At 39.0% G+C, this 26021-nt stretch overlaps 1 protein-coding gene and 1 non-coding gene across 2 annotated transcripts in view; one reads left to right on the top strand and one right to left on the bottom strand.

Moving 5' to 3' along the window:
* Nucleotides 1–4995: 4995 nt before the first annotated feature.
* Nucleotides 4996–26021, top strand: part of TOP2A (DNA topoisomerase II alpha) — a 28452-nt gene continuing 7426 nt past the window's right edge. Inside the window, exons 1-29 of the mRNA XM_075561793.1 lie at nucleotides 4996–5150; nucleotides 5829–5984; nucleotides 6123–6213; nucleotides 6793–6856; nucleotides 8213–8358; nucleotides 8440–8537; nucleotides 8754–8966; nucleotides 9135–9308; nucleotides 9468–9569; nucleotides 9678–9815; nucleotides 11853–11991; nucleotides 13328–13485; nucleotides 13755–13880; nucleotides 14057–14167; nucleotides 14315–14420; nucleotides 14506–14615; nucleotides 14865–14957; nucleotides 17376–17490; nucleotides 17598–17719; nucleotides 18728–18876; nucleotides 21242–21473; nucleotides 21633–21767; nucleotides 21901–22101; nucleotides 22267–22462; nucleotides 23601–23692; nucleotides 23792–23956; nucleotides 24081–24164; nucleotides 25098–25280; nucleotides 25422–25512. Coding sequence (XP_075417908.1) covers nucleotides 5130–5150; nucleotides 5829–5984; nucleotides 6123–6213; nucleotides 6793–6856; nucleotides 8213–8358; nucleotides 8440–8537; nucleotides 8754–8966; nucleotides 9135–9308; nucleotides 9468–9569; nucleotides 9678–9815; nucleotides 11853–11991; nucleotides 13328–13485; nucleotides 13755–13880; nucleotides 14057–14167; nucleotides 14315–14420; nucleotides 14506–14615; nucleotides 14865–14957; nucleotides 17376–17490; nucleotides 17598–17719; nucleotides 18728–18876; nucleotides 21242–21473; nucleotides 21633–21767; nucleotides 21901–22101; nucleotides 22267–22462; nucleotides 23601–23692; nucleotides 23792–23956; nucleotides 24081–24164; nucleotides 25098–25280; nucleotides 25422–25512 — 3811 coding nt within the window. The 5' untranslated portion in view covers nucleotides 4996–5129. The remainder of the gene's footprint in view (nucleotides 5151–5828; nucleotides 5985–6122; nucleotides 6214–6792; nucleotides 6857–8212; nucleotides 8359–8439; nucleotides 8538–8753; nucleotides 8967–9134; nucleotides 9309–9467; nucleotides 9570–9677; nucleotides 9816–11852; nucleotides 11992–13327; nucleotides 13486–13754; nucleotides 13881–14056; nucleotides 14168–14314; nucleotides 14421–14505; nucleotides 14616–14864; nucleotides 14958–17375; nucleotides 17491–17597; nucleotides 17720–18727; nucleotides 18877–21241; nucleotides 21474–21632; nucleotides 21768–21900; nucleotides 22102–22266; nucleotides 22463–23600; nucleotides 23693–23791; nucleotides 23957–24080; nucleotides 24165–25097; nucleotides 25281–25421; nucleotides 25513–26021) is intronic.
* On the bottom strand, nucleotides 24185–24367 carry LOC142460330 (U2 spliceosomal RNA). The gene has a single exon (XR_012786561.1). It is a non-coding gene; the product is annotated as a U2 spliceosomal RNA (small nuclear RNA).

The following is a 26021-nucleotide window of genomic DNA, read 5'->3' as shown; positions in this document are numbered from 1 at the left end:
GAAAGTTGTATGTTTCATCATTGCTACATCGCACCCTAACTGGCTCGTCTCCTCCCTGAGACCCTTTTGTAAGGGGATGTCTAGTGGCCTACAAATGGGCCTTGGGTCTCCACTTCGCACTCCAACTCTCCTTCAGAATTATATTTTTTGTTTTGATGATGCCTGATACCTGATCCCTTCTATACCTCATGATCACACAGGCTGGTGTGCTTCTTCCATGTGGGCTTTGTTGCTTCTGAGCTAGATGGCCGCTTGTTTACCTTCATGCCTTTAAGACCCCAGACGCTGTATCTTTTGATAGCCGGGCACTGTCAGCTTTCTTCGCCACATTTGCTTATACACCCGTTTGTCTTCAGCAATCCTATCATGGAGATAAGCACACAGATAGAATTTTTTGTTCTTTGATGCCTGATAACATCCCTTCAGCACCTGGTTATCACACAGGCTGGTATGCTTCTTCCATGTGGGCTTTGTTGCTTCTGAACTAGATGGCTGCTTGTTTACCTTCAAGCTTTTAAGACCCCGGATGCTATATCTTTTTTTTTTTTTTTTTTTTTTTTTTTAAATTATTTTTTATTTTTTAACAAATTATTGGGGCTGATACAATTCTTTTCACAGTTCATACATATACATACATCAATTGTATAAAGCACATCTGTACAGTCTTTGCCCTAATCATTTTTTTCTCCTCTTTTCTTCAGATATATCTTTTGATAGTTGGGCACCATCAGCTCTCTTCACCACATTCACTTATTCACCCACTTTGTCTTCAGTGATTGTGTCGGGAAGGTGAGCATCATAAAATTTAATAGAAGAATGTATTCTTACATTGAGGAAGTACTTGAGTGGAGGCCCAATGTCCTTCTGCTACCTTAATAGTAAACCTATAAATATATGCACATAGATCTATTTCTCCATCCTCATATATAAATATATTTGCATATATACATGCCTTTATTTAGACCTCTATAAATGCCCTTTGCTTCCCAGTTCTTTCCTCTATTTCCTTTGACTTTCCTCTTGTCCCACTATCATGCTCAGTCTTCATTTGGGTTTCAGTAATTCCTCTTGGTTACATTACCCTTGACCGCACTCTACCAGGCCTCCTACACCCTCCTCGCCACCGATTTGGATCACTTGTTGTTCCCTTCTCCCTGGGTTTGTTAACACCACTACCTTTCCCACCACCTCCCCCTCTCCCATGTCCCCCCGGAACTGTCAGTCCCATTGTTTGTTGTTTCCTCCGCCAGATTGTTCATCCAGCATATATTATTTAGACAGACCTGTGGAGATAATAACATGCCCCAAAAGCAGACAGAGAAAAACCAAGCAACAATATACAATAAAATAACAACAAATCAATGAAATAAAACACAAGAAAGAAAAGCTTGTTGTTAGTTCATGGACTGTTTGTTGGCCTTTAGGAGTGTTTTCCAGTCCAGTCTGTTGGGGCACCAAGCCCTGGCCCCAAAGTCCACCGTCAGCTTTCCCTGGAGACCTCACCACTCCATTCCCTTGCTGTTCTGTTGCACCCCCTTAGTGTTTTGCCTCGGTTCAGGGAGAATTCTTACTCAGGATTTGACTCCAAGGCCCTTTGACCCCTAGTTCTGCTTCTGGTTCTTAGAATTGAAACCCCAGTCTAGGCTATAGGACAAACTTTAAGCTGAGCCCCAGCAAATAGGCCTTGGAGAGCTTATGAAATTCCTGTTGCCTCAGCCCGAGGAGATGAACTACAGCATGAGATCAGGAGTGGCCGAGGTTCGAGTGCCACCCTTGGAGTGGCACGGTAACTGCTCCCTGCTCATTCTGCTATATGACTGCCCGTCCCCACCATAGCTTTTCTCTGCCCATCAGGGCCATCCTGGGTCCTGGGGAACTGTAAGTGACACTTTGGTTCTGAGCCAGAGTCTGGACATAAGCTACTGGATGGACTTTCTTACAACTGCCCTGAAATTCTGGTCATCCCCTGGGCACCAAGTTGCCTTCCCATATCAACAGAGTGAGCAGAGCCGTACTAAAAGCAAGAATGGTGAAATGGGGCAGATCAATTAGCAAGGAAAGCAAGGCCTAGAAATTGTTCACTATAAATTAGTAAGCACAAGTAAGCCCATGCTTACCTTGCTTACTGGATACACCATCCCTGTAAGGCAGGGGTTCTCACCCTTCCTCATGCTACAACCCTTTCATACAGTTTCTCATGTTGTGATGACCCCCCCCAACCATAAAATTATTTTAATTGCTACTTCATCACTGTCATTTTGCTACTGTTAAGAATTGGGTGACCCTTGTGAAGGGGTCATTTGACCCCCCAAGGGGTCATGACCCACACGTTGAGAACCATTGCTGTAAGGGTTGGGAGAGGAAACAGATGCCAGTCCTGTCTATAAGCAGAATCTTAAATGTGTGGAGAGGAAAAAAAAAACTGAAATTGTTAACTACAGACTAGTGAATAAGCACAGGTAAACCCTTGCTTGCCTTGCTTATTAGGTAATCCGACACTGCTGCTAGAGGACAGTCTAACTGTCCCATAGGGCTTCCGAGGCTGCTTTATGCATGTTCAAACCAGCAACCCTTTGGTTTGCAGTCCAGCACTTTAACCACTGTGCCACCAGGGACCTATTAGATGTTAGAGCTCCTGAAAAAGCAGTTGAGGAACGAGTCAGCTCCATTCCTGGGTGTTGTCAAGCATCCTAGCCTTTCGGGCTACTTCTGTCCTCAACTTTCTAATGAAAGACACATAGACACGCCCACATCATGTTGCCCCCAGCCCTCCCAAACCTGGGACTTGCTCACCAGAGAAGGCATGGGACACATTGAGCAATTTCACAATGGTTGACCTCTGGTTTCTTTTAAAAGGGAAAAAATATAAAGAGATTAAATCCACAAATTGTCGTGCTAGCCTAAGGAAAATAGCTGCTTCTGCTAGTGCTAATCTACTATTCTAAATGTCTCACACTTATGTAATCCTCATGTGATTATTGTGCTTGCTGGTGGAGGAAGCTGAAGGACCTGCAAGGTTCCTCTGTCTTTATCACATGACTGGCAAATGATGACTTAGGGAGTATTACTACTGGCAGGTTATTACTAAGGGAAAAAAGAATTGGAAGGCGTTAGCTCAGATGGATTTCATAGTCATTCAAATTGTGTATGTTTTTCTAGCAACTTGTAAGGGCAAAAACCATTTTTGGGATGGTCTTAGTTATCTAATACTGTCATCACAAAAATAGCACAAGGATTTCAACAGATGGAAATTTATTCTCTCACAGTTTAGGAAGCTGAAAGTCTGAATTCAGGGTACCAGCTCTAGGGGAAGACTCACTACCTATCAGCTCTGGGGAAGGTCCTTGTCTTCTTTCAACATCTGTGAGCCTGACATCTGACATCTGTAAGGGATGTCATAGCTTTCATCTTTCCTTGGATCTAGAAGTTCTCAGGTCAGGCAGGGGCTTCGGAACAAAGAACACACTCCACTCCCAGCTCTTCTTTCTTGGTGCTTGTAATGTCCTTTCTCTGTCTACACTTCTCTCCCCTTTCATTTCTTGTAAGATAAAAGACGTGTCTCAAGCAAGGGTAGTGAAATAGTAAGGGCCTGCCTGGAGTACTTGAGTCATGTTAGGCCTTGAGTAAGACGGGCATTTGACTCTCATAAGCCTATGACTCAATGCACCAACCACCTGCATCATTCATATATAGCAGGGGTGTCAAACTGGTGGCCCCCGAGGTTATTTTTTGTGGTCCAGGATACTCTGAAATTACATGTAGCAATGGAATTGTATGTACGGTATTGCCTCCATCTCCCCTATGCGCTATTTTCCTCATAACACTTTTTTCTATTTTCATTTTATTTCAGACCACAGTGGGCCACAAAAAGTTACCTCGGGAGCTGCATGCGGCCCGCAGGCCACCAGTTTGACACCCCTGATAATATAGAGGTTAGGATTTACATATCCCAAAATGGAGAATAATCGCACAATACTGGGAGCCTAGGGAGCTAGGCAACCTGATACGTATTTGGAGGGGCACAATTCAAGCCATGATGAGGGTCGGGCGTGGGGGTGGGGTGCGGAGTGTCTCTTTAACAATGCGGATTGATGAGCAAAGTATAAATTCCCTCAAACATTTAACCTATATGGTCAGAATTCTAAAACCCCAAACCTGTCCATTTGGCATTTCCTTGTCCAATTTGAACATTTGCGCTGAACTGAGAATTTGGAGAATTTAACACCGAAGAAAGAAAAAAATAGCAAGTAGTAAGACATCCTTATCAGTAGTCTGAGGAAAAGGTTTCCTTTCTAGAACAGCCTCTAAATTTAAACTGTCTCTCTTTCTGCCAGTGACTCATCTGAATCTTTTCAATTGTGTCCACTCCAAAGCCGCCCTCGGCCGCCCTACATCCTTCCGAGCACGAAACTGAAAACCTCAGCGACAGCACACCGGCTTCCTTGGAATCAAGTCTACGTCTTGGGGGGCGGGGGCGCTTCACCGACTCCCGAGGTTGCCGCTCCTGAGCCCGCGCTCAGTTTCCTCAGGAAAATGGAGCTAAGGCTCCCATCCCTTCCGCTAACAACCTCAGGATGGCTTTTGGATGGGAGGTGGGGGTGGGGCTCTCTGAAGTAGGGTTTTTAAAGCCAACAGCTCGGAGAAAGGAAATCGCCTTCGGGTCATCCTTGCGGTTCACGCTGACGCCGCTCCTCAGGCAACACCTTCCCGCCTCCACCACTGGCCTCCAGAGTTTTCCACCTGAGAGGAAAAAAAACTCACCTTGTCCTCATTGGCCAGAGTCCCTGTCAGTCTTTCCGTTAACGCTTTGGAGCGGTGCCTTTCGAATGCCTCTAGCCCCGCCCCCTCGTCTAATTGGTTCATTTGAACAGGCCCCCCAAAGAACAGCAGTTCATAGGCCGGTATGAAAGACTGCTGACGATTGGTTCTTTTCAAGGGAGCCGGAAAGAGAGGGTCAGGGATTGGTCGGTCTGGTTTGGGCGCGCTGGAGGAAGGTTCAAGTAGACTGTGCGCCCTCTCCTAACCGACGCGCGTCTGTGGAGAAGTAGTTGAGTGGTTCCTGCGTCGTCTCGCGGCGCCTGCCCGTTTGGTCGCTTCCAGGGTTCTCGAGCCCTCTCACGACCGTCACCATGGAGGTGTCACCCCTGCAGGTGCGGCTCGCGGAGGGTCCGGGTCGTGGAGCCTCAGCGCGGTCGGGGCATCTCCGGCGGTCCGTGAGGGGCTGAGGGCCCCTGGGCTGAGGGGAGACCCGGTGGCGGGTGAGGAGCCCGTATTCCCCGTGGAGCTCCATTTCCCGGCCGGGAGCGGGGCGAGACCCCCTTGGGTGCTAGGGATTGACTTCTGGGCGGCCAGCCCGTTTGTGGGGACATCCGGAGGGCCGGCGGCGCAGGGCCGCCCAGGGGCCGCGTGTGCCTCAAGGTCGCACGGACCCCGCTCCGCCGGCGGGCCGCTGGTCTCCCCGCCGCCGAGCCGGCATTGCCCCCCGAAGTGCCCCAAACGTTCACGTGGCCAAAAGGTGGAACCGCTAAGCTCCAAAGGCCTTAGGTACTGGGGGGCGGGGGCAAGGAAAAGTTGGGGCGTCGAGGAGCCAAAGGGGCGCCATCTGTATTGTATATGTCACGTCTAGAGCAGGGTTCCAGAGAAATGTCCCCTCGTCAGTCACCCCGGGGGAGAGATCTGTGCACTTTAATGGCCAGGTTTGTGCAAAACTCCAGCTTCGCGTCGCGATCGGCAACACGGGTTGAATCCGACCACCGCGGTAGACACTGGGCTTGTAGTGTCTGATCCCAGCCCAGGACCTTAAAAAAGGCTCTCTTTGAAATTGCTAGCCTCTCAATGAGAACATGCAAATCAGCAAGACAAAGAAAATTGAAGATGCGAAGAAAAGACTGTCGATCGAGAGAATCTACCAGAAGAAAACGCAGCTAGAACACATTCTGCTGCGGCCCGACACCTACATTGGCTCCGTGGAAATGGTGACCCAGGTAAAGCGTGGGTTATTTCCTAACGGCAAACGTGAGCTTTTGGCTGCCGAATTTGCTGCGCCTCCTTTAGTGAGTCTGTCGTAAAACGATTAGGGAAAACAGTCAACAATCACTCATATTTCTTTGCCTTCTTTCTAGCCAATATGGGTTTATGATGAAGATGTTGGCATTAACTATAGGGACGTCACCTATGTTCCTGGTTTATACAAGATCTTTGATGAGATTCTAGGTGAGTAGATGCTTTCACCTAAAGCTGTACAGGGGCGACTCGTTGACAATATCATTTAACGGGAAAAGTGCAAGATTTTTATAGATGCTGCAAAGGTTTCATGAGTTTGTTTACGTTAATGGTCCTTAGGCTAGATTAATTTCTCTTGAAATGACCAACAAACACAGCTGCAGACCTCAATCAAAGGGCATCTTTTTTTTGGGGTAATGTCATGCCTTTTCCGTGCTTCTTGATAGCACTTTCAGCATCACTAGTGCCACTTTATGGGCCCCGTGGTGCAAAGTTTATGGTATTGCATTAAACACAATGAAAAATCTGCAGAACGAGAGCTCACTTTCTACTGACATAATTAAAAATCCACTTATAAGTGGGCCCATGTTGTTCAAGGGTCAACTGTAGCTCCCAAAGGTGGGGCTGTCTCTTGGAGCTCAGGAATTTCCTAGAATTGGACCAAAGTTCCTAAATTAACACTTGGTTAATGCTGCTCTGGTGCTGTTTGAAATGATCTTTTCTACATCTAAAAGTTGGAATGTTTTCAAAAAGATTTCAATTTCTTGTGTGCATTTTATTGTTTTTCAGTAAATGCTGCAGACAACAAGCAAAGAGACCCAAAAATGTCTTGTATCAGAATCACAATTGACCCGTATGTATTTTTGTATTTTATTAGACTGAATTGTTAGTGTTCTTAGTTGTGTTTACTTTGAATGTCAATGGACTTGCTTTTCTTTTTAACCAAAAGTTTGTAAAGATACAGAACACTAGAATGAACACGTGGAACTCACCACCTACATCTAACAGTTACCAACATTTTGTCATAAATACTCCGTTTTTGTTGTTGTTCTAAATCACTTCAAAATAAATTACAGATATTAGGATATTTCCTCCCCGATTACTAGTAAATAATTGCTCTAAGTATTCTGGAGCATAGAATTTTTTGGAGTTTGTGTTTGTGTGCAGTTTTAAAACTTTTTCTCATGGTGCTATTCAACTAATAAGCCAGCAGGTGGTGGTAGAGAATAATTTTATCTTAATATAAATGTGTGTGTTCTGGGTGCTTATTTTACCTTTTTATAGTCTGGTCAAAGTATTAATGGTGAAGTACTTGGATACCCCAGGAACTTGATATAACTCTTTCCAAAAATGGTAATTGACTAGTTTTCATTAGTTTTTTAACGTTCTATTTAAGGAGCCTGGTGGTGCTGTAGGTAAGCTTGGATTGCTAACCACAAGGTCAACAATTTGAACCCATTCAGCACTGCAGAAGAAAGGCAAGGCTGCGTGCCCCCACTGTTTGCCTTGGAAACCCTATAAAGGGTCATTGTGAGCGAGAATTGACTCCATGGCAGTGGGTTTGGTTTTTATATGAGTGTTTTGAATAAGCCATAGTGTGCACTCAATTATACTGTATATACCCGTGTATAAGCTGAGTTTTCCAGCACATTTTTAATGCAGTTTTTGTGATAAAATTAGGTGCCTTGGCTGATATTCGAGTTGGCTTATACGGTAACTAAAATATTCATATCCTGTTTTCTGAAAGTTAGCCTGAATTTTCAGCATTTTACTGGAAGGCAAGGCCAGTTTGATGTTCTTCTCTTTTATATTTGCTCAACAATGTAACTTTTTGGTGGGAATGCTAAAGATCAAGAAGAGTACAAATGATCCTCTTAAAAACAGTAAAATATTCCAACTTTTGTGCCCTTTTTTCCACTTGAAAAATCATTTCCCTTTGTTTATGCTAACATTTAAAATGCTTCATATTTTTAGACATTATCAGTTGTTGCCCAGATGTAGCAAAAAACGGTTACATTTTATTTTTGTTTAACTTTCCTTTGGCCTTGACACTCCTGAAATAGCATGGGGGAGAAGGTGGTTCATGCTGAGTTTCAGAAAAAGTCAATTGGAAATTGAGATTTGTATATTTCTTTACTTTAGAAATAATAAGTATACAAAGTTGAGTTTAATGTTTATTTTACCAAAAAACTGTAATTTGTTTTCTTAGGGAAAATAATGTAATTAGTATATGGAATAATGGTAAAGGTATTCCTGTGGTTGAACACAAAGTTGAGAAGATGTATGTGCCAGCTCTCATCTTTGGACAGCTCCTCACTTCTAGTAACTACGATGATGATGAAAAGAAAGTAACAGGTAGAGTACTGAGGAAAACAGCGAACACATTAGTTGCTGAAAAAAGACATCTTTTAAATTATCTGTTCATTATTTGCCCAGGTGGTCGAAATGGCTATGGAGCTAAATTGTGTAATATATTCAGTACCAAATTCACTGTGGAAACCGCCAGTAAAGAATATAAGAAAAAGTTCAAGCAGGCAAGTAAATAAGTGTCCCTGTCTTGATTGTGAATTTTACTGTAGTGGCAGTTTTATACTGACATTGATGGTTACTTTGATTTAATATCACTTTAAATAGAAACGTATTCTTGAAAATAATTTTCTAAGACTTAAAAATTTGCATTATTTCTTTTTTAAAATTTATTATTGCTAGTTTGTGAGATGACTTAAGTTTTTCACCTTTCCTGTTCATAGACATGGATGGATAACATGGGGAAAGCTGGCGAAATGGAACTCAAGCCCTTTAGTGGTGAAGATTATACGTGTATCACCTTCCAACCTGATTTATCTAAATTTAAAATGCAAAGCTTGGATAAAGACATTGTTGCACTGATGGTTAGAAGAGCCTATGATATTGCTGGGTCCACCAGAGATGTTAAAGTCTTTCTCAATGGAAGTACATTGCCGGTGCGTATTCTACTGGGTGTTGTGGGTAATGAGGGATTTTGTGGTCATTATTAAATACGAAATTGATTTTTTTTCTTTCCTATGTCTTTCTTGTCACTTCCCAGATATGTTTCTGAAAAGAGGAAGTGGTTTCTTTTTTTAATATCATTGCCTTTATTTCCTATGTAGGTCAAAGGATTCCGTAGCTATGTGGACATGTATTTGAAGGATAAGGTAGATGAAACTGGCAACTCATTGAAAGTTATCCATGAACAAGTAAACCAGAGGTGGGAGGTGTGTTTAACAATGAGCGAAAAGGGTTTCCAGCAAATGAGTTTCGTCAACAGCATTGCTACGTCTAAGGTAATTTTATTCATGATTTAATTATTATTGTGAGTTTCCATTGATTTTAATATATAAAATCAACCCAGATAATTAGCTATGTGCTGTTTATTGTTTGGTTTATTAATGTTCAAATATTAGTATATTAAGAATTCTGGGTTTGTCATTTTACCTCACCAGGGTGGCAGACATGTTGATTATGTAGTTGACCAGATAGTGGCTAAACTTGTCGATGTTGTGAAGAAGAAGAACAAGGGTGGTGTTGCCGTAAAAGCACATCAGGTACAATATTTTAGCAGCTTTCTTTCACCAAATCAAAAGAGAAGAGATAAGCTATAAATAAAGCATGAGTATCATTTTCAGTGATTTAAATATCAACTTTCACTGCAGGTGAAAAATCACATGTGGATTTTTGTGAATGCCTTAATTGAAAACCCAACCTTTGACTCTCAGACAAAGGAAAACATGACATTACAGGTCAAGAACTTTGGATCAACATGCCAATTAAGTGAAAAATTCATCAAAGCTGTGAGTACATAGAGGGAAAGAGAAGTACCTTACTTTATATTCCATTTCTCTTCTCAGCTTTGCAAAAACAGAACCTCCTTCACTGAACTTTTCTAGTCCTTTTTAATCTGAACAGGAACATTTTTTTAATATAAAAGTTTTATCTCATTGGTTTATCAGGAGCTTAGTTTACATTTATATGGTTCTCAATCATATTCAGCTCAGAACACTTCCAAATTCCATTTCTCTTAACTACTTCTCTACCAGGCATCTTCACTTAACTGCCTTAAACCTGAATTAACCTTTATGCTCACTGAGCTCTATACAGTGCACTCCCGACCTCAATAAACAAAACTATTTCCCATGGTAATAAACGGAATCCATCGGTGGTGCGGGTGTCTTTGTCTGCTGCTAACAAAACTAGGTGCATTTCTAGTTCATTCAGAGGAACTCAGAAGAAAGGGTCTGTCTGGATGGATAAACCAGCCATTGAGAACTGTAGAACACATGTCAGAATTGGTTCAATGGCAACTGGTTTTGCCAAAATAAAAGGCACAAAGCAACCCATAAGAATTATTTCTTGGAAAAATAAAAGTTAAAAAAAAAGAATTATTTCTTGGATATTTCAGTAATTCCCCACCATCATTTCTAGATTACCATAATATATCTTATTCTTTCTCTACAATATACTTGTGTAATCTTTTTGTTAGAACACACATTTTCTCTTCATTCTGTCTTAGTTATCTAGTGCTGCTGTAGCAAATGCCACAGGTGTATAGTGTTAAGACACATTCATTTGCTCTATAGTTCCCATAGAACTCTGCACCAGCTCTAGGGGAAGATCCACGTCTCTTTTCAAAATTTGTGGCGCTAATGTTCCTTGAAGATCTCATGTTTCTCTGTATGAATCTTGGTCTAAGACTTAGCACAGGAAGCCTGGGTGCAAAGAATTCACTCTGCTCTCAGCTGTGTCTGTTTTTATCTCATAAGATCAAAAGTGTGATTTGGGTGGGGATAATGACTTAAGAGTGTGGTTAACTCATGCCCTCTTATAAGGCTGTGACTCAAAACATTCCCCATATGGATCTTGCCTCATTTTATAGAGACTTAATTTGCAGGCATAAAAAAGTAGAGGATAATTTTTGCAAAATAGAGAATAGCTACACACTATTGGGAATCACAGCCTAGCTAAGTTGATACGTATGTTATTGTTACTGGGTGCCGTCACGTCTGTTCCACCTTATAGCAACCCTATCAACAACAGAATAAAACACTTCCCCCTCCCGCACCATCTGCACAAGCTGACCCCTCTGCTTAACCAAGCGTGACATCCTTTTACAAGGACATGTCTCGTGATCCACACACTCAAAGCACATAAGATGAAGACATCTCGCCATTCTTGCCCCTAAGGAGCATTCTCTGTCAGTTCTTCCAAGACAGATTTTTTTTTTGTTCTTTTGGCAGTCTGGTATTTTTAATATTCTTCGCCAACACCATAATGCATATACATCAGTTCTTAATCAGTGTCCAACTTTCACATGCATAAGAATGAGCACAAAAGAATACTACAGCACCTTAGTCCTCAGTGACATCCTTGCTTTTCAGCACTTTAAAAGCGGCCTGTGCAGCAGATTTACTCCACGCAATGTGTCATTTGATACATATTCTAGGACGACATTTTTCAGTGACACTCATTTGAAACCTTTCGGTGACTTCCACCTTTAGGAAAAATCCAAATTGCGTAATTTGGCCAACAAAACCTTGACGTAATCTAACTTAATTTCAGCACTTTTTCCCCCTGTATTTCACTTATATTGGCTTTCAATTACTCATGCTTATAATCTCTTCCCATCTTAAAACTTTCTTACATGCCGCTCTGCCTAAAATCGGTTTCACCTACCTGTTTCAGATCTTAAACTTTATTTTCTTAGGAAAACATTTCCTTTCCACAGTGCCACACCCCCCCCCAATTAAATTTGGTTGCAGTATATTTTAATTGGACTTGCCATTATATGTAGCACATTTTCTGATCCCTAACATGAAACTTCTTATTTTCAGGCAATTGGCTGTGGTATTGTTGAAAGCATACTAAACTGGGTTAAGTTTAAGGCCCAAGTCCAGTTAAACAAGAAGTGTTCTGCCGTAAAACATAACAGAATCAAGGGGATTCCCAAACTTGATGATGCCAATGATGCAGGTACTTGTTTAATAATGTTTCAAAAACTTGTTCGGATTTAGTTTACTTTTTTTTTTTTTAACTATACACCGTATATACTCATGGATAAGCCAAGTTTTTTCAGCACATTTTTAATGCAGTTTTTGTGGTAAAATTAGGTGCCTCGGCTGATATTCGGGTTGGCTTATTCTCAAGTATGTACAGTATATATTTTCCCCCAGGATTTCAAAAGTTAGCCCATTCATTGTTGGAAATTTGGATACAGAAAAGTCCGTTAAAATCAGTTGCTATTGTTTTCAGGAGCTCTGGTGGCATAGTGGTTACATATTGGGCTGCTAACCACAAGTTCCAGCAGTTTGATTCCACCAGCCACCCCCTAGGAGAAGGATGCAAGCTCTCTAGTCCAGTAGAGGTTGCCGCCTTGGACACCCACAGGGACAGTTCTGTCATGTTCTAAAGGGTTGCTGTGAGTCAGAATCGACTCAATGGCAGTGAGGTGGAGTTTTTATTGTTAATTTTTTTTTCAGCCATCTGTGAGAAAGTGTTTTATGTGATAGTCACATATTAGGGATATGTTCCTTACAATTAATACTCAACAGAATAGTTTTGTTACATAATTTCCTACTCTGGTCACTTGAAAGGCACTGATGACACAGTAGATAAAGCACTGAGCTGTAAACTGAGAGGTTAGCAATTCAAACTTGCCAGCCACTCTGTTAACACGATGAGACAGTCTGCTTTCATCAAGACTTATACGCTTTTAAACAAAAATGAGAGCCTTTAAGCTATGGAGTGGTTTTGTTCTGACCAATAAGATTTCTGAGTCAGAACTGACTCACAGCAATGAGTTTTGTTTACTGACCATTTATGTCAGTTCCAGTATTTGACGGTTTTTAAATAATGCTGAAGTGCTTAGTTTGTTGTATAAAACAACCGTGTTGGGTAAAATGAGGAGCTGATACCAAGGGCTCAAGTAGAAAGCAAATGTTTTGAGAATGATGAGGGCAACAAATGTGCTTGACACAATGGATGGATGGATGGATGGATGGATGGCTTGTGATAAGAGTTGTACGAACCTCCAATAAAATCATTTTAAAAAAACAACAAAAAAGTATAGTTTACTACCCAACAAAGATTCTAATGACATGATCAAATCTTTAGCAGCAATATAAATACTATCAGAAACTAATCTGTTTTTTATTCAACGTGAACTTTAGCTAAAATATACGATTTATTTAATTTATTCCTTTTTAGTTATAATTATGTTAAATTATGCTTTATCACAAGAGTGAGATGTCTGATTAGTACATTTGAGGCTGAACTAAATGTGCTATTATTTTGTGGATGTTTATTTTAGGGGGCCGAAACTCTGCTGATTGTACACTCATCCTGACTGAAGGAGACTCAGCTAAAACTTTGGCTGTTTCAGGCCTTGGAGTGGTTGGGAGAGACAAGTATGGGGTTTTTCCTCTTCGAGGAAAAATGCTCAATGTTCGAGAAGCTTCTCATAAGCAGGTACAGTATGAAGCTATCTTTAGACTCGAAATGTCATTTTAATGCAAGATTTTGTGCTTAAATTTCATTCCCCCCCCAAAAAAATTTTCATTCCCCCAGGGCATTTCTTTGTTTTAAGAAATTTGTTACGTTGCATCATATCTTAACAGACCTTCATAATATAAGTCTAACTGAAAATAGTGGCGCGCAAGAAAATATAAGCAATGTATGCAGTTGTATTTCTCTGACATATCAGAAAGTTTAAATGTTTTCCATATATTCCACTTTAGATCATGGAAAATGCTGAAATTAACAATATCATTAAGATTGTGGGTCTTCAATATAAGAAAAATTATGAAGATGAAGATTCGTTGAAGAGCCTCCGTTACGGGAAGATAATGATTATGACAGATCAGGTCAGATTTGTGATTAGATATTTCAGATTCTTTGTCTAATGGTTGTGTATTATATATTTTATGTAAAGGGGCTCTGAATTTAACTTGTAAAAAGTATTTTTGAAAAATTACTAGTTAGCTGATCATAATTTCTTTAGTTAATTCTCTTGTGCTTTGGCTTTCCAAATATTTTTTAGGACCAAGATGGCTCCCATATTAAAGGCTTGCTGATTAATTTTATTCATCACAACTGGCCTTCTCTTCTAAGACATCGTTTTCTGGAGGAATTTATCACTCCCATTGTAAAGGTAAACTAATTTCTAACATTATCTGAAGGAATTTTTTTTCCCCAAATAAAGACTCCCTTCTTCAAGCCTGGGTATGCATATGACCTGTGTGATGGTAGGAAGAACTTTGCTCAGTGTGAAAGTTGCAACAATGTTCTTTTTTCATAGGTGTCTAAAAATAAGCAAGAAATGGCTTTCTATAGCCTTCCTGAATTTGAAGAGTGGAAGAATTCTACTTTAAATCATAAAAAATGGAAAGTCAAGTACTACAAAGGTTTGTCATGAAACTAATACAAAACTTCTCAATTTTGTCTTATACTATAGTGCAAAATTATATGGAACTTTTCTGCGTTTTGTAGGTTTGGGAACCAGCACATCAAAAGAAGCTAAGGAATACTTTGCAGATATGAAAAGACATCGGATTCAATTCAAATATTCTGGACCTGAAGATGATGCCGCAATCAGTTTGGTGAGTTTTTAATTGTATTTCATCTATGCCTTCTAATTTTAGAAATCACTGCTTTTGCTAATCCATCAAAACATTTCCATTGTTTTACATAGTAGATTATTTCCAATAAGTATAACACTGGAAAAAGGTTCAGCTGTTTTAGAAAACAGGTTTTGTTGTTGTGTTTGCTTACTTATTTGTTTTCTTGTAGAAAAGATCTTTTGGAATCTCTTAGTACCTTCCTCATTTTTTTCATATTCTTCCTTATAGGCCTTTAGCAAAAAACAGATAGATGATCGAAAAGAATGGTTAACTCATTTCATGGAAGACAGGAGACAGCGAAAGTTGCTTGGTCTTCCAGAGGTAAAAGTCTTTATTACATCCCACATAACTTACTGTTTTATTATTGGACTGACCTTATAGGATCACTGTTTATCAAACTAAAGTTACTGAGTATTTCGATAGGAAATTAATATATTAGGTTACTATAGAAATACTTTTAAAAAATCATCTTATTGGGGGCTCTGACAGCTCTTATCACAATCCATATGTACATCCATTGTGTCAAGCATTTGTACATATGCCATTTTTTTTCTTTTTTTAAAATTTTTTTAAAAATTTTTTTATTTTAACAATTTATTGGGGCTGATACAATTCTTTTCACAGTTCATACATATACATACATCAATTGTATAAAGCACATCTGTACAGTCTTTGCCCTAATCATTTTTTTCTCCTCTTTTCTTCTTTTACATTTTATTAGGGACTCAAACAACTCTTACCACAATCCATACATATACATACATCAATTGTATAAAGCACATCCATACATTCCCTGCCCCAATCATTCTCAAGGCATTTGCTCTCCACTTAAGCCCCTTGCATCAGGTCCTCTTTCCCCCCCCCCTCCCCCATATGCCATTTTCAAAACATTTTCTTTCTACTTGAACCCTTGGTATTATCTCCTTCCCACCCTCCTTCCCTCATGAACTCTTGATAATAAATGTCCTTTGCCTCCTGGTTTTTCCCTCTAGTTCCTTTTACTTTCCTCTTGTCCTACTATCATGTTCTGCCTTCATTTGGGTTTCAGTAATTCCTCTCAGCTACATTACCCTTGATCAAGCCCACCAGGCATCCTACATCCTTTTCGCCATCGATTTTAGATCACTTGTCCCTCAGTTTTTTTACACCCCTCTTCCTTTCCCCTGTCTCCCCCTCTGCCATGTCTCCCTGGAACCATTGATCCATTGTTTTTTCCTCCAGATAAAAAGAGTATTTCTAGGCAACTTATAGAGGTCTAAATACAGGCATGTACACATGTAAATATGTTTATATATAACAATAGGGAAATAGATCTATGTACATACATTTATTAAGTATTAAGGCAGCAGGTAAACATTGGGCCTCTCTCTACTCAAAAACTCCCTCAATACAAGAACACTTTGTTCTAATAATCTGCCATTTGGTGATGCTCATCTTCCTGACACTTGCTGAAGACAAAATGGGTGCATGAGCAAATGTGAAGAAAACTGATGGTGTCGGCTATCAAAAGATACAGCATCTGGGGTCTTAAAGGCTTGAAGATAAACAAGCGACAATCTAGCTGAAAAGCAACAAAGTACACATGGAAGAAGTATACCGGCCTGTGCAATCATGGGGTGTCAATGGGATCAGGTATCAGGCATCAAAGTCCAGAACAAAATATAGTATCTATGTGAATGAGGGGGGAGGTGGAATGGAGACCCAAAGCCCATCTGTAGACAATCGGGATATCCTCTCACAGAAGGGTCACAAGGAAAAGATGAGTAGTCAGAGTGTAGTATAACAGCACGGAAACACAACTTTCCTCTAGTTCTTTAATGCTTCCTCCACCCCCCATTATCATGACCCAAATTCTACCTTACAAATCCGGCTAGATCAGAGCATGTACACTGGTACACACAGCTCACAACACAGGGAATCCAAGACAGATAAACCCCTCAGGACCAATGAGAGGAGGTATACCAGCAGGGTAAGGGCAAGGTGGGGGAGAAAGGGGAAACTGATCTCAACAATCAACATATACCCCCTTCCCAGGGGGATGGATAACACAAAAGTGGGTGAAGGGAGACATCGGTCGGTCTAAGACATTAAAAAATTTTTCAATAAATTATCATGGGTTCATGGGGTGGGGAGGGGGAGATGAGCTAATACCATGGGCTCAAGTAGAAAATGTTTTGAAATAATGACCCCCCAAAAAGAGTAATTTGTAAATTATGAGGGATATATGGGGGAGGTGGGGGGGAAATTAGCTGATGCCAGGGGCTCAAGTAGAAAAAATGTTTTGAGAAAAATGACAAGTAGAAAGAAAATGTTTTGGAAAAAATGGCAACATGTACAGATGTTTGACACAATGGATATATGTATAGATTGTGATATGAGCTATAAGCCCTGAATAAAATAAAACAAATTTTAAATGATGGAAACACGTGTACAAATGTGTTTGGCACAATGTATGGATGGATGGATGGATGGATTATGATAAGAGCTGTAAGAACTCTTAATAAAATGAATTTTTTAAAAGAAATACTATTTTTATTTAAGTTGCCACATTAATGTATTGAACCAGAAAGGCGATGCTTTTTTCTTTTTTTCCCAGTTGCTCAACAATTAAATTGGCTATTTCTTATTTATTTATTTTTGTTAATCTACACAGTTAAAACATGCACTAGTGTAAGTCTACCTGTGCCAGGACCAATGTCTTTTTTTTTTAACCTAAAGTAACATCCTTTGTTCCCTCAGGATTATTTGTATGGACAGACTACCACATATCTAACCTACAATGACTTCATAAACAAGGAACTTATCCTGTTCTCAAATTCTGATAATGAGAGATCTATCCCATCTATGGTGGATGGTGAGTTCTAATTTCTTAAGTCTGTATTGTTTTCATAAAATAGAAATCAATGCCCAAAAATAAATTGAAAATACCCTACTAATATTTGCCCTTCTTTAATCTTGAAGGTTTGAAACCGGGTCAGAGAAAGGTTTTGTTTACTTGCTTCAAACGGAATGACAAGCGAGAGGTGAAGGTTGCCCAGTTAGCTGGGTCAGTGGCTGAGATGTCCTCTTATCACCATGGTGAGGTAAACGCACTATCTTTAATATTTCAAAAGCACCATAGCAGAAGCACCTGAAAAATTCTCCAAACACTTTGGAGAGTATGCGCCATCATGGGTAGCAAGTTGGTTTGGTAAAAGCTATCAATAAACAGAAATACGTGCATACCCTTTAACCTAGTAATTATTTCTAATCCTAGAAGGATACTCACAAATAGATAAGGATCTGTGTTCAAAGATACTTAACAATGTTTACTATAACTTGTTAAAATTTCGATATCCAAAACATCTAGCAATTGGAAAATTGTTGCAATGAATTGTGATTGATTAGTAAATTTGCTTGTACTGGTATGAAAGAATGTCTATGATCTATTGTCCAAATAAAAAAGAGGCAGAACAAGACTTGAAAGAAAAATGCCATGAGGATATACTCTAAAGTATGATTATCCCTTAGAATTACAACAACTTTAATGAGTTTACATAAAATGGTGTTTATTTGATGAATGAATTGCTTTTTTGCATTTATTGTATAACACAAACTAAAAGTTCTAGATAAATTTGCTAATTTTAAATATGATTATTTTGTTTATTTAAATCAGACTACAGCGGGAATTCAGTAAATGTTCACCCAACAAATACTTGTTGGGTACCTAGCTTGTACCAGGTATATAAACATAAACATGTTCCCACCTTCACTGTAATCACAATTTAACCAGAGGACCAGAACACACCATAAAATATACTTCTTTAAACTGAACAGTGTAAAACAAAAGTGACCAGTATTAGAAGACAGTATTTTATTCTGTTGAGATTGAGGAGAAGGGATAGATTTGAACGGTTTCTTCGGGGGTGTGTAAAAATATGTAGCAAGTATTGAAAGACAATTTCTGAACTTGGGAGTCAGAGATAGAAGGTTAAGACTGCTTCTTATATATTAATCCAAGTCTCTAAACAAAGCCTTACAGAATTATATTGCGGTTTGTGTGGATGTGTATTATTTAAAGCTTAATGCACTCTTTTTTTCACCCCCTTCAGATGTCACTAATGATGACCATTATCAATTTGGCTCAGAATTTTGTGGGCAGCAATAATCTGAACCTGCTGCAGCCTATTGGTCAATTTGGTACCAGGCTGCATGGGGGCAAGGATTCTGCTAGTCCTCGATACATCTTCACAATGCTCAGGTCAGTGTACTTTTAATTACAAGTTGAGGGCAACAAATATCTAAGTGTGCTTTACATAATTAATGTGTGTATGGATTGTGATAAGAGGTGTATGAGCCCCAATAAAATGATTTTTTTTTATTACAAGTGAAGTTTCCATTTCAATTTTTTCCCACTCCACTTTTTAAAATAGTGTTATTGGCCTATAATTCACATACCATATACATGTAATAGTAAAATCATTATTAAGAGTTGTGCCATCATCACAATTTCAGAACTTTTTTCTCATTTTTGTTATTGATCATAACAATTATTCACTTCATCAAAAAATGTACTTTTGATGCTGCTTCTTGAATCATTCATTTTTTTTAATTCACTGAAACTTAATTGTGCTTATCTTTGCAGTGGGCAGAAAGTCAAGGTATTATTTCAACCTGATCATCATAACCTCTATCCCTTTATTCCTTGCCAAGCCATAGCCTTTTTATTACAGTTTCTTGTATTTTCTCCTCTTGCTTTGGGTAAACATTGAACTGTTAGCCAAAAGGTTGGCAGTTCAAACTTACCATCCCCTCTGTAGAAGAAATAAAAGATTATTTGCTTCCATAAATATTTACAACCTCAGAAATTCTATAGGGTCTATGAATCAACTTGATAGCAGTGAGTAGGTTTTTATGTAGACATTGATTCTCCACTAGTAGATTTTTGCCAAAGAGGCCCCCTTAGGGGCATTTGGACAGTCATTCTGTACTGCATAGCTGAGCCCGCAGCAACAAAGAATGACGACCCAGTCCGATAGGTCTATGGTGCCGAGGTTCAAAGATCCTGGGGAGGTACCACAATTGAAATGTGACTTCCTTTTAAAACGCCAATGGAAGAATGTACATTTTCAATTTTCAGTTCTCTTATTCAGCCTTTTGGGGAATTCAAACATAGTTGATCACTCCATCTTTGTTAAAACTCTATTTGGACTCTTGGTGTTCTTCTGCCTTATTAATCTTCTTTACTCAGTCTTGTCTTCCTAACCTCCAACTACTGGACTATCCCAAGGCTCCTTCATCAAACATCTTTCCATTATCCACACTTCACATGTGATCGATCCCCTAGCCATCTAGTCCCATAGCTTTAAATCTCTAGCCCTGAACTCACCTGCATGTTCAACTGCCCTCTCACCATTTTCATCTTGAATGTCTATTAAGTATCTCAAGTTTATCTAAGTCCCAAACTAAATCCCTAGTCTTTCTGTTTCAGTGCATAAAACTTCATCCTTTTCATTGTTCAGACGAAAAACTGTACAGTCATCTTTGACCCTTTTTCTCAAATCTTGTATCTAATCTATTAGAAAATCCTATGGACTTTATGCTGGGAAAATGCATATAATCTGACCACTGTCATTGCTGCCACCCTGTTCTAAGATTCATTTAAACTTTGTATCATCCTCTAGCCTTCCTTTATAATAGCATTTTTAAAAATTTGTCATTGTGGCTCAGTCTTCTAATGACCTCATTCAAAGTAAAATCTAAAGCCTTTGTTTTAGCTAGTTGGGCCTTTTGTGTTCTATACTCCCATTCATATCTTTGGATTTTATCTCAGCCACCAAACTCAAACCAGATTCTGACTCATAGGAGCCCTATAGGGGAGGTGGGGTGGAAAGGGGGAAGCAAATAAAAGAATCTATGTATAACCTCCTCCCTGGAGGATGGACAATAGAAAAGTGGGTAAGATATGACAAAATAATAATTTATAAATTACCAAGGGTTCATGAGAGGGAAATGAGCTGATACCAAGAACTCAAACAGAAAGCTAATGTTTTGCAAGATGATGGAAACAAATGTGCTTGACACAATGGATGGATGTATGGATTGTGATAAGAGTTGTATGAGCCCCCAATAAAATTATTTTTAAAATAAAAAGAAACCCTATAGGATGGGATACAACTCTGTGGGTTTCTGAGACTAACTCTTTACAGAAATAGAAAGCCTCATTTTTTTCTCCTGAATAGTGGCTGGTGGTTTTGACTGCTGACTTCCAAGTTAGCGTAGCACATACCACAATGCTAAACGCCGGCCTCATATTATGAATACTTCCACTTCAGGTTTTTTACTTACTGGACCTTTGCTTCTAACACCCTTGCTTCCAGTCTTCACTTGGCTCATTTTCTCCCATGTCTCTTGGTTCAAGTGTTGCCTGCCTCTTTTAGCATTCCCTCAGTCACGCTATGGCAGTGACTGGCACATAGAAAGTATTCAGAATCACTAAAAGCATATTAATCAAGTAAAGCTAAGGTCATTTCCATGTATAGTATAAGAAAACAATATTCTATCCTCAAAAGTTAAATGTCAGCCAATATTTTTTGTAAAATAACATCTGTTACTGTTTTATTTAGCCCTTTGGCTCGGTTGCTATTTCCAACAAAGGATGATCACACATTAAAGTTCTTATATGATGACAACCAACGTGTTGAGCCTGAATGGTACATTCCTATTATACCCATGGTCTTGATAAATGGTGCTGAAGGAATCGGTACTGGATGGTCCTGCAAAATCCCTAACTTTGATGTTCGTGAAGTTGTGAATAACATCAGGCGGTTGATGGATGGAGAGGAACCACTGCCCATGGTAACTATCTTGAGTGCCTTAGGAACCCTAGTTTCCTTTTGGTTTTCAAGGAGGACACCAATGTCAAGTTCGCTTTGTACTGTAGTATTAGATTCCATTAATGCTATGGTTTGTCTTCGACATCATATTTAGAAAACTCTCTTTTAAATGTCAATTTAGCTTCCAAGTTACAAGAATTTCAAGGGAACTATTGAAGAACTGGCTTCAAATCAATATGTGATTAGTGGTGAAGTTGCTATTCTTAATTCCACAACCATTGAGATCTCTGAGCTTCCCATCAGAACATGGACCCAGGTAAATAATGCTGCATTTACTTATTTTTGCTGGAGATGGGGGTGACTATAGGGTGGCACAGTTTATACTGCTTATTAAATATCCAGGAGCCTGTATTTTAGAATTTTACAGAAGAATTCTTTCTTGGCTTTAGACATATAAAGAACAGGTTCTAGAGCCCATGCTGAATGGTACTGAGAAGACGCCACCTCTCATAACAGACTATAGAGAATACCATACTGATACCACTGTGAAATTTGTTGTCAAGATGACTGAAGAGAAATTAGCAGAGGCAGAAAGAGCTGGATTACACAAAATCTTCAAGCTCCAAACTAGTCTCACATGCAACTCTATGGTATGTATCATGAGAGAAAGATGTTTTCATTTATATTAAAGGTTAAAATCCATTTTTAAAATGATGTCTTAGGCCAGTCTTAATGTTTTCACTGAATAAAGTCATTCCTCTAAAGCCTCTGATTGATGTTTAATCTGTTGCTTTATCCTTGTTTTCCTTTTCTAGGTGCTTTTTGACCACGTGGGTTGTCTAAAAAAATATGACACACCATTAGATATTTTAAGAGACTTCTTTGAACTCAGGCTTAAGTATTATGGATTACGAAAAGAATGGCTTCTAGGAATGCTTGGTGCCGAATCTGCTAAACTGAACAATCAAGCTCGCTTTATCTTAGAGAAAATAGATGGCAAAATAGTCATTGGTAAGTTTTATAAATAACTGAAACTGTATTCATGCCCAATTTCCTTTAAGCATCTTTGGTGTGGGCAATGATAGATGCAAAATTAATTTTATACCTGATTAGGTAACAAGGTATTGGTAGTTAGAGACAAATAACTTGTACCGGACTGATTTTTTTTTCTTTCTTTTGAGTTGATCATCTTGAGAAATCAAGATTTGGTTGACATTTAGACAGGGAAAGAATAGAATGCTAGAAAAGGACCTTGAGTAAACACAAGAGATATCGAGAAAATAGTCCAGTAAAAAGAAGTCCGAGTCCTGGTTTCACAGATATTATAATAATGCTTAAGACAAGGCTAAAATTAGTAATGGCGGACATGTGCAAAGAAAAGTGAATGAACTCAACTGGAATTTAGTAAACAAGACTACCTAGTGTTAAGAGAATCTGAAAGTATGTGTTGAGCAACTTGTTAAAGGAGATTCAAAAGCATACTCAGTATGCAACTAGAACTCCCACATGCCTCGAAAGTATCTCCCACAGTAGTAGACATTCAAAGAGTCACAGGTTCAGCATTTGACAGCTTTACCAAACTGCTCCTTGGAAGAAAGATGATGCTCTCTGCTTGTGAGAGAATTTAAAGGCCTCTAGGGTCGGAGTCAGTCCGAATCTCGTGGAGGACTGTGGGTTTGGTTTTTGGTGCAGTAGTAGACAGTAAGAGTTACTGCTGGGATAGGGTGCACATCATAGCCAGGAGAAATGTGGCTTTTGGAAAGTGGTAATAAATTTTTGCCCAATCAGATATAAAACTAAAGACAAGAGTGTAATGGAGATAGAGGCTTCTCTTGAAATCAGAGGTTTTAATTATCCTATTGATGGCAACAAATGTACAGATGTGCTTGACACAATGGATGAATTGTGGTAAGAGTTGTATGAGCCCCCAATGATTTTTTTTAATTAGCCTACGTGTTCTTTAGATCGTAACCTCATTTTATAATTTGACTTACCCCCATGTGATTTATGTTGATCAGTGTTAGGAGGTGGAATGTACACATTGATACAAGACAGAATTTAATTTTCAGTTTTAATGTGGCAGAATTTTACCTCTTCCCTAAAATACAGCTAAAACCCATTATTATCTCTGTTTACATTTTTTAAATAGAAAATAAACCTAAGAAAGAATTAATTAAAGTTCTGATTCAGAGGGGATATGATTCAGATCCCGTGAAAGCCTGGAAAGAAGCTCAGCAGAAGGTAATTTCTTGGTTGGCATTTTTCTTTGTTAAACAGTAAATAACCTAATGCCTATGTTTCACATTTCATATTAAGGCTACAATTTAACTCCTCTTGTAGGTTCCTGATGAAGAAGAAAATGAAGAGAGTGACAATGAAAAGGAAACTGAAAAGAGTGATTCTGCCACCGATTCTGGTCCAACATTCAATTACCTTCTTGACATGCCCCTTTGGTATCTAACCAAGGAGAAGAAAGATGAACTGTGCAAACTGAGAAACGAGAAAGTGAGTTGTTGTATGGCACCTGGTGCTTAGAAACCCTCTAATGGTGAGACTGAAAGCTGTTCTGTGTGAGAATGCTGTTTGTGCATATAAGTTAACTCTTGTGTATCTGATTATCTTTAAAAAGGAGCAAGAACTGGAAACATTAAAGAGGAAAAGTCCATCAGATTTGTGGAAAGAAGACTTGGCTACTTTTGTTGATGAACTAGAGGTGTGTGGAATTTTTTTTTGGGGGGGTGCACTGTTCCCGGAGGTACTGCAATACCAGGTCGATGCATGGAGTGGACGGAGCAAGCTCCTATTCCAACTCCCTGCTCCAAAAATCCATTTAATATATTGTCCTCGGATAGAGGACGTATCAGATATTAAACTGATAAGGACTGATAGTGTAGAATTTTTCTTAGTGAAATTTATTTTAGCAATATAGTTTTGTCAAATTCATAATATAGAAATAAAAACACGGAGGCTTAAGAATATATTACATTGGGGGAGAGGGGGAAAAAGCTGATACCAAGGGCTCAAGCAGAAAGAAAATGTTTTGGAAATGATGGTGGCAACATAGGTACAAATGTGCTTGATAAAATTGATGTATGGATTGTTGTAAGAAGCCCAATAAAATGATTTGTTAAAAGAATAATCAGGTATTTAAAATAAAATAAATGGAGCCTAAAAACACAACCCAGAAGTTTGTGGAGAAAGAAAGAGCACTGGGGCTGAGTTTAAACAGAAAACCCACCCCGGGTCACCAGATAAACTTGAAAGGACAAAGTTGGCGTGATGGCTAGACATTTATACTTTCAGAATAGCCTTTATTCCCTAAACTTTGTAGTGTTTGCTGTCAAACATTATTTTAACTATTTTTTAAAGTATTTCACTTCACAAATTAAACTAAAAAGTTTAAGAAGCAAATTCATGAATGATGTATTTTATCCTTAACCGAAGTTCCCATCTCCACATTCATATTTTGCAAAATGTACCTTAAGAATTACATGTCTACAATTTATACTTCATTGTGGGGTAATTTATCACTTTCTCCTAAAATGTAACAAAATAGGATTGACTTCTGTTCTATCCCTGTAAGGCAAAAGTAGGTATTTTAATGTCCTTGTTACTTTGTAAATTTAACTATTGTATCCTCTTGTAGATTGTTGAAGCCAAGGAGAAAGAAGATGAGCAAGTAGGACTTCCTGGGAAAGCAGGGAAAGGAAGGGGGAAAAAAATGCAGAAGGTCGAAGTTTTGCCTTCTCCATGTGGCATAAGAGTCATCCCCCGAGTGACCACAGAGATGAAAGCAGAGGCAGAAAAGAAAATTAAAAGGAAAATTAAGGTAATTTTCTTTACAACTTATACATAAAATCTTTTAAACCTTATTTCTCATCTAAAACTGGATGCTTTAAGATACTTTATATTTATGTTATTCCGGTTAATACTTTGACCAAATTTGGCCATTTTTGTTATTTTTTTTTAGAGTGAAAATACTGAAGGAAGTCCTCAAGAGGGCAATATGGAACCAGACAGCCTAAAACAAAGACTAGAGAAGAAACAGAAAAAAGAACTAGGTAATTTAAAACATTTTAAGAACAATGGTAAAAATTGAGACAGAGCGTTTGTCTGGCATATTCCATATAGAGAGATCCTCAGTAAGTTTTTCTTGAGTTGAGCTGAGTAGCATAAGGGTAGGCTGCTATGTCTGAAGTATACTCAGGCCTCCCTAGTGCCCTTGGGATGTTTCACTTTTAGAAGAATAAATCTTGTAATGAAATATAATGCTAATTTGTACATTGAATCCCTTAGTTGAGGTCTAAGAAACACCAGTTCATTACATTGCACTTTCTAACCAGTTTGAAGTTCTAGTATATAAAGTTGTTTTGAGAGCAATGATCACAACTTAGTCGTAATTGTGTTATTCTAGCACTTAGTGAATTGAACTCTGGTGACGTGGTGGGTTATGTGTTGGGGTGCTAACTGAAAAGTAGATGGTTCAAACCCACCAGCCACTCTGCTGGAAAAAGACAAATGTAAAGATTTACAGCCTCGGAAACCCACAGGGTTAGTTCTACGCTGTCCT

The sequence above is a fragment of the Tenrec ecaudatus genome, chromosome 10, assembly GCF_050624435.1.
Source record: "Tenrec ecaudatus isolate mTenEca1 chromosome 10, mTenEca1.hap1, whole genome shotgun sequence".
Lineage (NCBI taxonomy): Eukaryota > Metazoa > Chordata > Mammalia > Afrosoricida > Tenrecidae > Tenrec > Tenrec ecaudatus.
This window is presented reverse-complemented; position numbering and strand designations above follow the sequence as displayed.